We start from the raw sequence: 16,126 nt of genomic DNA, 5'->3' as shown, positions 1-16,126 counted from the left end.
TGTTATCCCCACTGAGATCACGAGTGAACCTCAAATGTAAAAGAGAAAAAATCGAAAAACAAATAGATAAGATGAAGGAAATGCACGGTGCCACTGAAATTTAAAATTTTTTTTTTCTCCTTCAAATTAATGAAATAATTAGATACGATAAAACAAGGAGAAGGACAATTAATGCGGGGTCCCTGTCAGTTGGTTTGAGGGCAGATTCAGTAAAAATTGCAGGTAGCAGAAGCAAACATACAATATCATTGTTGGATGATTATGTGAAGCTGCACGGAAGCGCCAATAAACAAAGTGAGGTGTAAGAAATCAGGGATTGAAAGCCAGGCTTGCATGCTGAAGAATATCTATCTACGTCTCAAACAACTCACCTTCACTTACGTGTCCCTCGTTCAACCAGTGTTAAACTCGATAGCATCAACGTTATCAAGCGCACTATGAATTTTTAGCTACGCACATTTTGGATCGGTGTAACATACTTCGGGTACCAGAATAATAAATATGAGCCTAATATGGCCTTAATAATATCAAAGTATATCTAGTCATCCAGATCTTCTCCCTAACCAGTTTCATTTGGTTAAGTCCCAAGTTTCAATTAGGGTTGGCAAACCCGGCCCAACCCGCATTTAACCCGTAAAAATCGGGTCGGGTTAAGGTTGACTCGAAAAAATAAACGAGTCAGAAAACTCGAGCCGGGTTAGGGTTGGCTCGCGGGTTGGCTCGATAATCAACTCGCGGGTTGGCTCGGAAAAAAGCTCGCGGGTTGGCTCTAGGAGAAGGAAGAAGATTCTGAAGAAGAGAAAAAATTCTAAGTGTTGAGCGCTAAAACGTTCATCCAGAACGTTTTAGCGCCCTGCTACAGAAAGAAACTAAAAGATGCTGGTCTGGAGTGCTAAAACATTCATCCAGAACGTTTTAGCGCGCTGTTGCACGTCAAAGCCAGAAATATGCAGGTCTTCAACGTTAAAACGTTAAAGCTCAAACGTTTTAGCGCCTGATACTGGAAAAAGATTCTGGTCTTCAGCGTTAAAAAACTCAAACCAAACGTTTTATTTTTTTTAATTTAAAAAAAAATACCCAACCCGCGAGCTGGCCCGTTTAACCCGAGGGCTGACTCGTTTGGGTCTGGGTTGTATCCGGTCGGGTTGTATCGGGTTGGCAGCTCATTTAGGCCAACCCAACCCGACTCATTTAGAACGGGTTGGCTCGTTTTTGCCAACCCTAGTTTCAATGATGATGTTAATTTAGTATACTAATTTTGAATATATTTATGTTTATTTTTTATTTTTTTGTAAACATATATTTATGTTTAATTAAGGTTACATATGCCACATACAAAACACAATTTATAAAAGAGAAAAACTATATCTTTAACACTTTTTCGCACCATATGAGAGAATTAAACACTATTACGATTTTTTTAAAAATAATATAAGAATAAGTTATTATATTATATGTTATATCATTTAATGAATTCAATTTATTAAATTTAAAATCTTATATAATTTCTAATTACAAATATAAATTTATTTAAATTTTTTGGTCAACTTAAAATATCTTAATGAACAGAATTGAGAACAGATTAAATAAAGGTAAATATCTATGTGTAAGCCCAATCTTAAAACTAAGCAACAAGGTAACATGTGTAAGCCCAAACTTCAAATGGATCGTAAAGTAGTGAAATAGCCTCGAGCTGCAGTGGGCTTGGTTTTTCTCTATGATAATATTATTAATAACAAAGGGTAACTTTGTCCAAGCAAGTATGTTCACGTGTTCCTAGATAGCAGAGTCAAACAGTGCTGTGCAAGTGTAACGTTCAAACTAGCATAAACCAAATCAGAACGAAATCTCAAAAGTACTCGATAGCATAAATGGACGTTTAACAAATGAGAATTCAAAATCAGGTGTGGAAGATGACAAGGATGGTTTCACTCCTTCCTGTTCTCTTTTGTCTTCTCTTATCAGCTTCCCATTTTGTAGCAGAAGCTCAGAGACACCATAGGCCTGGCTTCCTGTATACGAGGAACAGAGGAAGATGCACTCCTCAGTAAGAAACACGGTTCTGTTGTTATTATTGTTGTTTGTTGTTGATGATGGTAATTATGATGTCATGAAATGTTACATGTGTGTTGTGGTTAGGTTCTGGAGTGGAAGGAGAGAGACATGGCCGAGGATGGTTCCAGAGACATCAACGGTCTCGAATGTGTTTGGGTCGAGGGTTTACGAACGGTACAGATCGGATCTGACGTTGCTGGAAGCGACGGCGAGGAACGACGAGGAAGAGAACCCTTTTGGAGGGTTAGTGAAGGAAGGGAGTGCAGCACTTTTGAACTCTTATGCCAGAGAGGGTTTCCCCTATAAGCCTTGGCAAGTGAAGACTTTGGTGATAAAAGCATTGGTGTCTGAAGTTGCAGCAGCTTCTCAAGCCAAACAATTCTCGTTGGCTAACAAGGCTTGCTTGTAATATATTCATACTCATCTATGCTTTTAAGTTTTAATCTTTGGTGGTGTGTTTTTTGGGTAATGACTTCTTATTATTCATTTAGAATTGGGCAATTGGCTAGCCACACATACTCTTTGTGATGTTGGAATGTTGCAAGGGTGATAATTGATTTTGTATTACTCACCACACTTTTTAATTAATCTTTGATTTTCTCTCTCTCTCTCTCTTTTTTATTCTTAACCACGTTATATGTTTGAGTTTGGTGGAGGATGTCAAATTGTTTTCAATTTGTGAACAGAAATTTAGAAGAAGTGACCTTATCATATGCAGAGGTTATGGACTGTAATATGTCCTGAGTGATGATTTATAATTGGGGAATACTTTTATCCTTTAACACGAGAGTGTCTCCTAGTGACACAAAAGAGTGGCACCAGTAATTTAAAAAAAAGTAAAAACAAAAATAGCAAGGAAGTCAATGTATGTGTAGGAATGAAATCTTGTCTCACGTGAAAGGAAAAAAACATTTCCCTTTATAGTATTACTTACGTCTTGCTTGTTTGCAATAAAAATTGAGGGAGGATATTCTTATCCAATGATGATTAGATAGGTAGTGAGTTGATAATAAAAAATTTTGGTGGTAAGAATATCGGTTTTTTCATCCTTTTGCCCCTTATTAATTAATTAATAACTATTTTGCCCCTGATTCGAAACTATTTATCAATCTGCCCCTCTTTAGTCGACTACCTTGCATTTTTAATCGACTAAACGGTTGTTGGGAGATTTAATCGACTAAATCTCCCTATTTAATCGATTAAAATCATACTGACTTGTTTTTTTTTTTTGTAAAATATGATTAGTCGACTAAATAGGGAGATTTAGTCGACTAAATCTCCCAGCAGCCATTTTTGGTCTGTTTTGGCCATTTAGTCGATTAAAAATTCAAGATAGCCGACTAAAGAGGGGCAGATTGATAAATAGTTTCGAATCAGGGACAAAATAGTTATTAATTAATTAATAAAGGACAAAAAGGTGAAAAAGCCTAAGAATATCCATCTTCATGAAAATTAAACAAAACTTTTTAAGTTATCTGCTTTCATGATAAATTGTTGAATGCTGAATATGTGCTCTGAATAGTTTATATGATTGACTTTTGTCTTATTAAGATATCATTGATTGGATTTGAATTCATAAAACAGGTTATATTTGTAGCTGCGTAAGTAACAAATGCACTATTAAATGATTATTATATATTTTCAGCTAATAATCATCTATAGATATAGGTGATTATTAAATGCTGAGTATATTGTTTGGATAATACAAAATCTAATGGTCAATGATGTACGGATGTAAAAAACACAAAACCGTTTACTGAAAAAAGAAAAGAAAAAAAGGGCCACCATAGAACCTCATTTGTGCTACTTGACTATTTCATTGCGAAGGATTTTCTATTTTGATATCGTTTTTTTAATAACCGTTATTAGCTATCTGTCTAATGATGTAAAGATGAATTTTAAAAGGATAGAATTGCAAGTACATACTAATATTTTTTTAAGATTTAAAAAAAATATAAAAAGGCAAGACCGTTAGCACTTATTGTTTTCAATGACAAACAATATTATCCTTTTGACTATATAGTTAAATTTATCTAAAAAAGTTTTATTATTGCTATTCACTTTAGTATCCTAACAAAAGATAAAAAGAAAATAAAAATTAGGTCAATACGTTAATTTTTATTGTAGCAAATACATTTCATGATTATGAAGAGAGAAAAATAGAAGATACAAAAACTGTAGCTAGAGATTTAAAAAAAAAAAAACTGTAACTAGAATACAGGATACAATATACCGTGGGCTTGTGTTACATTGAATAGTTGGTTTTAGAGCATGTCAGGACAGGACTATGATAATATTCTGCACCATGGTGGTGCATACTTGCAAATTTTATACGCAACTATAGAATCTACCAGTTTAGATTTATGGAAAAGTAGATTCACGAACTGCTACCTATTTCACGCACACATCCATGGAAAAAATGGAGATATTTTCTTTAAGCAGGTAAATGTAATAAACAGGAATATGATAAGTGATAAGAAAGATAGAAAAGTGAGTTTGGTAGAAAAGTTAAAAAAAATTTATTTGGATGGGCAAAATTTTATCAGAAAAATAGAGTTAAATAAGTCATATTTTTTATTCATCTTTTTTCATTTTCCTAGTTCTCTCGAAATACCACTTCACAAATGGTAAACCTCAAGAGTGCATTCTCTACCTTTTTGCATGCAATTCACAAAGGATGGAAAAAACAGATTGGTGGGTAAATTTTTGTATTTCTGCTATCAAACGTCAATGGATTCATGATAAGTTCCTCGCACTCCAAATAAAATAAAGAAAAGAAATAGTTAATGATATAATCTTAGCAACATAGAATACCAATATCAAATTGATGGAAATCCAAAAATAAAATCTCAACCAAAGACTACCTTTCTGATTCACAAAGACTCGTCCAAACAATGGGTAAAGCTATAAGCCATAAACGAATATCAAGAAAAAAAAAGGTGAAGATTCTAGTTTTATATATTAATGTTGGGAAAAACTATTCTCATGTTACATAGAGATAAGTTTTTCTTTCTACACATCCTTCGATAATTGTGCCATCTTTTTTTTTTTTAGGTGACGAAACTCACAAATTTATCTCTATAATATGAGATAACTAATCTCTTTTAACATGATATTAATAAAATCCATTAATGTTAGTGTCAACTTAATAATTAAGCTAGCTCGTTGGTACTGGATAATTTAGCAGCCTTTATGCTCAATTTATCAAAATATACAGCGTAATAACTAAGCTACTTCCCAAAAAAGCAACACCTCAAATATGAATACAATATGGAAAAAGGGAATCTAACCCATCTATATTATAAAGGAACCAACTCATTACATTGGAACTTGAGTTTAACCTACAAAGTTAATCATCTATCCTCTTTGATTTGAAGCCTTGCTTTGTTCTCTCTCCATGTCCTGCATCATGCTAAGGTTTCCACATGCTAGAAAGGCATGGAAAAGCCTCACTTCCACACTAGGAAAACTTCGTAAGATTCGTAGGTCCAAAGCCATGAAGAAACAAAGAAAGCATCTAAACAACAACACTTCACAGACTACCAAAGCCCCTCCTAAGTTCCTTGCTACTAAGCGTTTTCGCCACAAAAGGTTAGCAACTGTCACAAGTGTCATCTACGGCTTCCGCAAAAAGCCTGCACCTGTGTATATCGATAAGCTCTTTAAAGAGCCTTCCTTTGACTTGGTGGAGAATATGAAGCCACAGAAAGTTCTCAAACCACGAACTGAAAAAACTGCAAAGCTCCCATATCAATCAAGGGAAGAAGAAGAAGGAGGAACAAGCATGGAAGGTGCATCTGACAAACCCTCTACATCAGATGATATGTGGGAGTCACTAGCAGCAGTAGCCTCACCCCTGATGCAAGGAATAGATGAACGAGCAGAAGAGTTCATCGCCAGGTTCAGAGAACAAATGGCGGCACAAGAGATGTTAGCCAGAAATCTGTAGCACGTGTTCTGGAATCTTTCTCTCTAGTAGTGTAGCTACGTTTATCAATGTGTAAATTCCATCTTTGATTTCCATGCATTGATATAAAGTACAACTACCGAAGTATAGGTCTACTAGATAGTTAACGACCAGTCTGTAAGGATATTCTCTCAATTATGTCAACTACTTTGTTCATCATTTTCCGATCCATATAGATTGTTTAATATCAGCAACGAATTGGAAGAGATGAAAACTCCTTAGAACAAAAAAAGCCATACTATTTTGATACAAATTTTGTGACTGTTAAGACTTATGAGCCTCACTTGAGATCGATGAACTAATACTGGGTACATTAGCATTAGTAGCCCCAACGTCTCTCGCAGAATGTAAGAGGGCAAAGGCGGATATATATATGAAGGTGAAAGTTGATCCATAAAGAACTGAACCAAAAATAAAATAAAAAATCAATGAATTGTATTGAATCATTAAATCGGCATAGTGTTCTAAATGCTACATAATACAGTTAACATCAGTAACTGGCCATCTGTACAAGCAGTTCATCTCCCGCTCCTCTTTCTCACTACAGGGCAAAGGAACAAGTGCAATAGCTATTCCGTATTGTCTGCTTGCAGCACTTAAAGCCCCATTGCTGATCCTTCCACCATGAGTCCCAAACAGTATTGTGGTTGTTAATGTAAACATCTTCTTCATACTTGCTCCTGGGAAGTGCTGCTTCCTGTTTGAGGCATCAGATAGATAACAACTAAATCTAACATCTTAAAAAAGAGCAATAGCCATAAAGCAAAGTCCTTAAAGTTCAAACAAAAACTAATGATGAAACCCTGAAGTGTTAACAGGTCAAGGAAAAATTTCCAGCTACACTACCAAGAAGCACTTTATGTAAGATTAACATGCAAGTTGCAGATTTAAGAATTCTTAAATTCTTATAGAGCAATTCAGCTTCTGCTTGCATGTGAACATCTTGCCCCTTGTCAAATGCTTCCCAAGCATGGATGTTTAATTCCTTAAATTCCAAAGCTTGACCACTATTTCTATATTGGTTATCACCCTACATAACAAAAACAGATTTAACCCAAAGAACAAAAATGAATAACATACATGTAACGGTAAAAACAAATCGTAGTTTTTCCTATAAATTTTAATTTTTGCCGCAAGTTACCCCATAAAACTTTTCAATTGAATCTGCATCTGGAAGAGGATCTTCACGCATGGCCCTGGACTTGGGATCATAGTGTGCAGAGTTGACATCAAGATTAAGAAGATATTTTGCAGTATCCTATCGAATACCTCACAGTTCAGCACTAAATCATCTAAGATAAATAATGAAAGTGATAATCTTAAGCATTGGACCACTTAACCAAGTCTAGCATTATTAAAATGATGGCAACAACAAAAAAAATACCTCAGTTCCAGTACTCCCACCACCTGTTGTACGCACACGCTTCTTAACCTTTGCAAAGTCCATTTGTTTGTTCTCATCAACCTTTGCCTCATCTACCCTTAGTCGTCTTGCTCTTCATCCTCATCGCTTGCAGCATCCTCACCATTATGGTTGCTCTTTTCCAATTTCTTCAGTTGTTGTTCCTTCAAGTACTTCTTTCGAGCTTCTTCTCTAGCTTCATACCTCTCAATGACTCGAGCACAAGTTGATGCATCGTGTACCCATTCCATCTGTCCCGCTTACCATCATAGTCAAGCTCAAAGGCTTCTATCTTTTCATCATGGGCAATGTGCTTGTTTGTCCTTTTTGCTCCCACTTTCCGAGGTCTTTCCATGCATGATTTAGCATCATGCGTCATAGCTCCACAGCTGTAACAGGAAAATTGATGTTATAGTACTTACTTAAACTTGTTAGAGAAAATTACACTATAAGAATAAGCATGGACAAATTTTTTTACATTACCATAACATCATGCGTCATCCCTTCAATTTTTTTTTACATATCCAACATAAATAAAAGATGTTATTTGCACAATAATTATGAAACAAATTTTAAGATTACCAAAATTTTTTTTTAGAATTTTCAAAAAATCGAAAACCGATCCAATCCACACCAAAAAATTGGATTGAATCGGATTTGAAAAAAGTTCTAAAGCAAATGGATGATTACATGATCAAACCGAAGAAATTGAATCAAATAATTTTTACTTTCAAAACCAATTCAATTCAGATCGTGAAAACCGCTAGTGGCAATCTAACAATGGATAAAGCTAAAATCCATAAACGAATATATATATTAGGGAAAAGTTTAAAACCCCTACATTTTTTTTCATCCAAATTTATCTTTTACACAATTAAAAATTTAACGAATATCTCCATCTTACCAAAAATTTGTAGTTCACGTTCTAGAATCGCTCTCTGTAGTCCCCAAAAACAATTTGATTTTCATACATTGATAAAAAGAAGGGGAAAGTACTTCTTTTGTGACTGCAGAAGGGAAAACTTGCAGCAACACAGGATACGCGTCCGAATCTTGGTTTTTTTTTTTTTTTTTTTTTTGATAGAATCCACACGTGTATCCTAGGATCCGCACGTGTATCCTAGTGTTAAAAATTTGCTGCAATTTTTCTCATCAGCAGTCACATGAGAAGCGACGGACCCTAAAAAGAATAACTGCCTAAGTATAGATCTACTAGATAGTTAACGACCAGCCTGTATGGATATTCTCTCAAATATGTCAATCTCGTTCATTATTTTTCAATCGATATTAGATAGTTTGATATCAGGAACGAAATGCAAGAGATGAAAACAAAAAAGCCAAAGCATTTCCACGGTCTACAACATAACCTTTTTGTCAGCCAGACCTCCTTTAGCCCCTGGCATTAAAAGAACACGTTCCAAAAGATGGTGTTGCTAAAGATGCCACATATTATATCCATTTTGTGATTGTAAGACTTATGAGCCTCACTTTAGACCGATGAACTAATACTGGGTACATTAGCATTCGTAGCCCTAACGTCTCTCCCAGAATGTAAGAAGGTGAGGGCTCATATATATATATATATATATATATATATATATATATATATATATTTACATTTCTACAGCTGCTACACGTGCAGCAATCATCTACACGTGCAGCAATCAAATACTTGCTATATATATACTTGAAAACATTAAATGCGGAGAATTATAACCATACAAAAGATGAAAGCATTAAATGTGAAGAATCTCCATCCAGAATGTATAAAACGGTGATATATATATATATATATATATATATATATATATATATATAATATATAAAAAGCTGGAAGTTAATCCATGAAGAGCTGGATCAAAATAAAGAATCATTAAAACGGAATAGTGTTCTAAAAGCTACATAACACAGTTTACATTAGGGTCATATGTACAAACAGTTCCACTCCTGCTTCTCTTTCTCTCACTACAGGCCAACGGAACAAGGATGCCAAACAGATAATCCATTCTGAACAATAAGAAAACAACATAAAGGCTCTTGTGGACTTGTAATGAAAGAGAAGCAGGCCTTTTTTTTTCCCTCCAAGTTTAGTGCAAGAAATTCTTCATTGGATCATCGGGATGTACTTTCTTCATCCTGTATGCCTCCATATCCTCTGCCCTAACCTGCAGCATTATGATGATTAAAAAATCTGCACGCGAGGCATGCATACAGATAAAATTCTTAACTCGTGACATGAAATATAATACCTCATCATTCCATCTAACATTATATTTACGCTTCCTCTCATCTTTCTCTTCTCTCTTTCTTTGATCCTCCTGTTAAAAGCAAAAACTCAACAATCAGCACAAAAACACATACATGTCTGCACAATTCACCTAAAAAAAATTAAATGCACCAGAAAAAAATACTTTCACACTATAAAATGAACACCCCATAGTCTAGAGCTGAACCATGCCATCTTTATTTCTAGAAATCACATGCAATATTTACTTTGAAACAAAGGTCACACAAAACAAAAACTGATTCCCAGGTGGTAGAGCAAGATACACAAAAAATGACACTATCAAAGGCATGTTTAGGTGAGTATATATATATATACAACTTACACCGGTATAAAAATAACAAGTTTTACACGCAATCTTAATCATTAATCTACATGCATCCAAAGAGACTAATTTATAAGTCACGGAAGTCGTTAGATATAAATGGAATCAACAATTAAAATAAAAAATATAATTTACACAATATATATTTATATACATACACACACACATATATATATATATGGGTCAAAATCATTTTACATCCGTATAAGTTACTCTCTCAAAAGGGGGCAAACCAGAGCAGTGGTAAAGATAATCTTTCATAACTGAAAGGTCATGGGTTCGAATCCAGGAAACAACCTCTTTGTAATTATGCAAGGGTAAAGCTGCGTACAAGGATTGCCTCCACCCCACACTCGCTAGTCGGGTTTTACAGAGAGGGGTTTTTTTTTGTTTTTTTTTTTTTAGAAGTTACACTCAATATTGATCCTATTTATATCTAACGGTTCTGATTTATTACATATTTAAACCGTTAGATGCAAGTAAATTAATGACCAAAATTTGGTTTAACACTTATTCTTAAACCGGTGTAAGAATATCCTGCCACACACACACATATATATACATACATACGCACACATAAGATAAATGATATATTTATATATTATACCTTAGATGCAAGTAAATTAATGACCAAAATTTGGTGTAACACTTATTCTTACACTGGTGTCGGACTATCCTGCCACACACACATATATATACATACATACACACACATAAGATAAATGATATATTTATATATTATACCTTTTTGAGTGCGTCAGCAAGCAATTTTTCATCTAGAACTAGGTCATCCGGGACATCTGTTCCCCATGTTGCGAGCCTTTTCTCCTCCACCGGTGTAGGATCCTCTGTATAGATTCATAAAAAGATTTAAGATTAATAAAGAGATACTACATACAATGAAACAAAATCATCAGCCATGGAAAAAGAAAGTAATAACAAAAAAAGGAAAGGGAGGGAGGTAAAGGCACAGCAGAGGTGTGCTGTATGTCTGTGTACGAACCTACGACAGCCTCCTTCCGAGCAATATTAGCTTTCATAAGATCACTTGCAGCCTCAGCAGCCTCAATGCCAGCAGCGCCAGTGCAATAGCTATTGCGTATTGTCTGCTTGCAGCACTTATAGCCCCATTGATGATCCTTCCACCATGAGCCCCAAACAGTAGTGTGGTTGTTAATGTAAACATCTTCTTCATACTTGCTCCTGGGAAGTGCTGCTTCCTGATTGAAGCATCAGATAGATAACAACTAAATCTATCATCTTAACAAAGAGCAATAGCCATAAAGCACAATCCTTAAAGTTCAAACAAAAATTAATAATGAAACCCTGAAGTGTTAACAGAACAAGTAAAAAAAATATCCAGCTACATTACCAAGAAGCACTTCATGTAAGATTTATACGCAAATTGCAAATGCTGGGCTTAAAAAAAATGCATATTTTACCTGTCCCTTAATAATTCTACCAGCTCGATCATACTCAACTTGCCTCTCACTCTGACCCAGCAGAAGTTCTCTCGGAAGTTTGTCCTCATCGGCAGCACTGCCATACTTCTCCACAATGGTTTCCTTCGTTTGAGACTTCAATTTCTCCTTCATAACCTTGAAATTCTTATATAGCAATTCAGCTTGGGATGGAGCTGCTTGCATGTGAACATCTTGCCCCTTGTCAAATGCTTCCCATGCATGGATGTTTAATTCCTTGAACTCCAAAGCTTGACCACTATTTCTATATTGGTTATCACCCTACATAACAAAAACAGATTTAATTCAAAAACAACATTAACATAAATATAACAGTAAAACAAATCATAGACTGCCCTATAAATTTTTATCTGAGGCAACTTACCAAATAAAACTTTTCATTTGGATCTGCATCTGGAAGAGGATCTTCACGCATGGACCTGGTCTTGGGATCATAGTGGGAAGAGTCGACATCAAGATTAAGAAGATATTTTGCAGTATCCTCTCGAATACGTAGGTTCCTGAAGGAAAAGATATTTCAGCCATAAATCCTCTAAGATAAATAATGAAAGTGATAATATTAAATATTGGACCAATTAACTTAGCCTAGCATTATTAAAATGAAGGCAACATAAAAACTACCTCACAGTTCCAGTACTCCCACCACCTGTTGTACGCACACGCTTCTCAACCTTTGCAAAGTCCATTTGTTTGCTCTCATCAACCTTTGCCTCATCTACCCTAAGATCATCTTCATTTTCATCCTCATCACTCGAGGCATCCTCACCATTTTGGTTGCTCTTTTCCAATTTCTTCAGCTGTTGTTCCTTCAAGTACTTCTTTCGAGCTTCATCTCTAGCTTCATACCTCTCAATGACACGAGCATAAGTTGATGCATCATACCCATTCCATCTGTCCCGTTTGCCATCATAGTCAAGCTCAAAGGCTTCTATCTTCTCATCAGGGGCAATGTACTTGTTTGTCCACTTTGCTCCCATTTTCCGAGGTCTTTCCATGCATGACCTAGCATCATGCGTCATAGCTCCACAGCTATAACAAGAAAATGAATATTAAAGTACTTACTTAATCTTGTAAGAGAAAATGGCAATATAAATATATGAGGAGACAAGCAAGGTTGTCAAACATGAAAGTTTAGGTAAACTCATGGAACCACAGCAAACTCGAATCGTAAAAAAACATATCTTAGTAACCAAATATAATTAAATAAAATATTCATAAGTAATTTTCTCATCTCAATGCTAACAAGGCAAAAGAAAGTATTAAAATAAAAAGCATAACTAAATACTTGACCCAACTGCTATGCTATACTTAGTCCCGCTCTTACATTATTTTGTAATTTAACAAAACAGAACAAAAATAATAATTAAAATACAAATTTAACTTCATAAACCTAAAAGATATTGCACAGCAAATGCAATTCAACTCAAGTACCCAACAAAATCACTCAAGAGGTGCGTCTTGAGGCCAAAACCATGTATAAATTCGGGCTCATAAACTCACTAGTAGAATTGAGTTAACCGGTTCCTGGAGAGTTTACTTAAACTCATACCTAGGTTGACATAGAGTTTACATGCAATTTAACACATTTGGGTCCTAAATAAAACCATAAACTCATAAGAGTTAACTCAAGTGTTTGACAACCACGGGGACGAGACACCAACGCATGGAAAAAATAACAATTAAAGGACGACTTGAGAATTATGAAACCAAATATTAAAATTTATTTAAGTTGATAGAAAAGGAGCATTCATAAGAACTGCAGATAGAACATGTACACACTAGAGGAATAGGGAGAGAGAACACTTACTTCTCACATGCACCTTTCCGATACTTCTCTGCCTGAAAGATTTTAGCACCTCTATCGTACCATGATTTGGTGTAATTGGGATCAGATTTCCATTTCCTTTGATGTTTCAAACTCTACAAAGAAAAAAAGAAGCAGAAGAAACATGTTGGTTTTTATAAGTCAAAACATCAAAATTTTATTTTGTGGGGAGTGGAGGGGAAGACTTACAGGTCTCTCAGCATTAAGATACCAAGGTGCAGATGACATATATTGGGGAATGTGGGGATTGATTTCCTTTCCATCTTCATCAAGCTCAGCTGGCGCAAGCCCTGCTTTACGTGCTTCCTCCAACTCAATCTGTTTACGATGATCCTCCCTCGACTTAAATGCCACTGTAATCCACATCATAAAAGTTTTAAGAAAATAAACATACAGGGGCAACGACTAATCAAGGTATAAGGGAAACATGGAGGTACATAATCACTTTAAAATTACAATTAAAAAAAGAGACAAGCAACAAGCAACCCATTAAACAATGATGCAAACAGCTTAAACGAATTGGCATAAATCTAATCGAAAAATAAATAAATAAAATTTTAGAATCTTCATGTTCTCCAACCCTTCCAGGATTACAATCTCGTATTAACTAATAACAATACATGATGAGTAATTGAGTATTAGCTTTGAGAAACAAATTGTGCAGGAAAAAAAAATGACAGGTGCTCCAAAAATAATAAAGCGGGATTGATAGCAGAAACCCTAGACAACGAGAATCGCTAAAAAGAATTATCCAAATTTAACGAAGAAAAAAAGGAACACCTGAAGCGGTGGCCATGTTGTGAAGAAACGTAGAGTTAAGCTGAAGATCAAAGACGAAACGAACAAAGAGAAGAGAAGAAGGACGGAGGGGCAGTGATTCTGATTTTGATACTTTGCAAATTGCAAGATACGATAATGGCGGTGGCGGGGATGCTTCTATTCTTCTCGCTAAACGACTGCGTTTCTCTCTGTTTTGAAATAATGACATAAATGACAAATTAAAGCCCACTGACTGAGACACTTACCTCAGAAACATTTTGGGCTTTTCCCAGAAGCCCACATTAATGACATAAGCCCATATTTTGTTTTACTTTCTGGCCACAAGTTTTGAAATAATATTACTCACGTATTTATGCATATATTATTTTTAATTAAAATGTTGTTAATTATAAATAAATTGGAAGAAGATTATATTTATAACATATTTTCGTTTACAACCTCTTACAATTATACTTAACCGTTGATTTTCGTCAATCAATTGTTATTATTTTCATAAATTAAATTTATTAATTAATTATTAATTTGTAATAAATGATAACTATTGATTAACAAAAATCAATGATTAATATATCATTATAAGAGATTGTAAACAAAAGTAAATTCTAAGTATATCGTCGATAAATGGTTGATTGAAGATGACAGATAACCGACGCAACATGTCCATTGAACATAAACGTGACAAGCCATCGTCAACTCATTGAAAATAATGCCTTCTTGCAATTTAACGTGATTTTGATGCGGCACTTGTCCGTAAGCTTGAAATAAAAGAATAAAGTATAATGTTGGCATTAAAAAAATGTTTAATGCACAATAACAGTAATAACATTGCCTCAATAAACTTAGCCTTCTTGTAAGGAATCTGTATAAAATAAATAAGCGAATTGATGATGAAAATTTTATAATAACATATGATGTTATTCTTAGCAATATAGGGCCATCGAGAGCCCAGAGCACGAGTGTATTTTTGGTATAATACAAATAGGTATTTCCTTACCAAAAACATAAAAAATAATAATAAAAAAAAAATAGAGGATGGTTATACTTACAACTTTTTTTTACAATCTTTTATAACCATATCTTAACACCGTTGATTTCCGTCAATCAACGGTTATGATTTTCGCAAATTAAACTCATTAATTAATTATTAATTCACAATAAATGATAACCGATGATTGATAGAAATTAACAGTGTTAAAATATAATTGTAAGAGGTTATAAAAAAAAAGTTGTAAGTATAACTTTCCTAAAAAAATAAACATAAAAATAAAAGAAAGAATAGTATAAATGTGTTACTTTTATCCATATTTAATAAAAAAGTATGCCAAATAATTAGTACATCCGTAATCCTGAAAATAATTTTCATTAATAAATTTGACAATGGATCCGCAATCACATCTTATTTCAATATATCAAATATTAAGTTAGGGAAAATTGTTTGTCATTCTAAATGACAGAAAATTATGTCATTTTAAGAGAGATACAGACACAGACAATTTGAATTTTAAATTAAAAAAAACCACTCACTTTCTCTCTCCCATGATTTCCGTTTTTTTGTGTCTATCTCTCTCCTAAAATGACATAACTTATGTCATTTAAAATGACAAACACTAAAACCATTAAGTTAATGTGTCTTTTCATTTTGCAAAGATTTTTTTTGTTTTGGTAAATGCATAGTTTTTTTATATTTAAAAGTTACATTCAAGTTAAAATTAAAAATAAGAGTTTAGAAAAAAAACTCAAAGTTAGGTAGTGATTATATAATGCTTTCAGCTTAAAAACTATTTTAAAATTCAAACCATGTATGAATTGTTTGATAATATAACTTCTATAAGTTTTATGCTTAATTAAAATCACCAGAAATATTATTTAATTATAAATCTCTATATTACTAAGATAAACAAAAATATGATATGAAATTAAATTTAATATTTTTAAAATATATAAATACTTATTATTTAATATATTTTTAAAACAAATATATTTGATTTTTTTAATTTATCAATTATT

The 16,126-nt window shown here is 33.9% G+C and overlaps 3 protein-coding genes and 1 pseudogene across 3 annotated transcripts; 2 read left to right on the top strand and 2 right to left on the bottom strand.

Annotated features, from left to right (window-relative positions):
* Window positions 1–1,827: 1,827 nt before the first annotated feature.
* LOC133288028 (uncharacterized) lies at window positions 1,828–2,622 on the top strand. The gene is made up of 2 exons (XM_061485719.1): window positions 1,828–2,047; window positions 2,140–2,622. The coding sequence occupies exons 1-2, from the start codon at window positions 1,887–1,889 to the stop codon at window positions 2,462–2,464; spliced, it is 486 nt and encodes a 161-aa protein (XP_061341703.1). The 5' UTR covers window positions 1,828–1,886; the 3' UTR covers window positions 2,465–2,622.
* A 2,752-nt stretch (window positions 2,623–5,374) lies between these two features.
* LOC133288034 (uncharacterized) lies at window positions 5,375–6,251 on the top strand. Its single transcript, XM_061485724.1, has one exon. The coding sequence runs from the start codon at window positions 5,453–5,455 to the stop codon at window positions 6,002–6,004; it is 552 nt and encodes a 183-aa protein (XP_061341708.1). The 5' UTR covers window positions 5,375–5,452; the 3' UTR covers window positions 6,005–6,251.
* Window positions 6,252–6,493: 242 nt separating this feature from the next.
* Window positions 6,494–7,818, bottom strand: LOC133288025 (pre-mRNA-splicing factor SLU7-A-like; annotated as a pseudogene).
* Window positions 7,819–9,259: 1,441 nt separating this feature from the next.
* On the bottom strand, window positions 9,260–14,276 carry LOC133288026 (pre-mRNA-splicing factor SLU7-A). Its single transcript, XM_061485715.1, has 10 exons — window positions 14,120–14,276; window positions 13,529–13,692; window positions 13,322–13,434; window positions 12,136–12,543; window positions 11,879–12,014; window positions 11,476–11,775; window positions 11,037–11,253; window positions 10,778–10,881; window positions 9,674–9,742; window positions 9,260–9,589 (listed from the first exon to the last, which is right to left on the bottom strand). Exons 1-10 carry the CDS (start codon window positions 14,133–14,135, stop codon window positions 9,512–9,514), a joined length of 1,605 nt encoding a protein of 534 aa, XP_061341699.1. The 5' UTR covers window positions 14,136–14,276; the 3' UTR covers window positions 9,260–9,511.
* Window positions 14,277–16,126: the final 1,850 nt, after the last annotated feature.

Source organism: Gastrolobium bilobum, unplaced genomic scaffold (genome assembly GCF_033153095.1).
Source record: "Gastrolobium bilobum isolate Gb01-03AN ecotype WA unplaced genomic scaffold, APGP_CSIRO_Gbil_v1 utg40294, whole genome shotgun sequence".
NCBI classification, from domain to species: Eukaryota; Viridiplantae; Streptophyta; class Magnoliopsida; order Fabales; family Fabaceae; genus Gastrolobium; species Gastrolobium bilobum.
The sequence above is the reverse complement of the archived record's forward strand: the minus strand, read 5'-3'. Positions and strand labels throughout refer to the sequence as shown.

Excerpts from the sequence above, each read along its gene's own strand:
- LOC133288028 (XM_061485719.1), top strand. The coding sequence starts at position 1,887 with ATGAGAATTCAAAATCAGGTGTGGAAGATGACAAGGATGGTTTCACTC. Across the intron at positions 2,048-2,139 it reads AGAGGAAGATGCACTCCTCA|GTTCTGGAGTGGAAGGAGAG; the intron begins GTAAGAAACACG and ends TGTTGTGGTTAG.
- LOC133288034 (XM_061485724.1), top strand. The coding sequence starts at position 5,453 with ATGTCCTGCATCATGCTAAGGTTTCCACATGCTAGAAAGGCATGGAAA.
- LOC133288026 (XM_061485715.1), bottom strand. Across the intron at positions 13,435-13,528 it reads ATCTTAATGCTGAGAGACCT|AGTTTGAAACATCAAAGGAA; the intron begins GTAAGTCTTCCC and ends TTTTCTTTGTAG. Across the intron at positions 11,776-11,878 it reads CAAATGAAAAGTTTTATTTG|GGTGATAACCAATATAGAAA; the intron begins GTAAGTTGCCTC and ends TTTGTTATGTAG.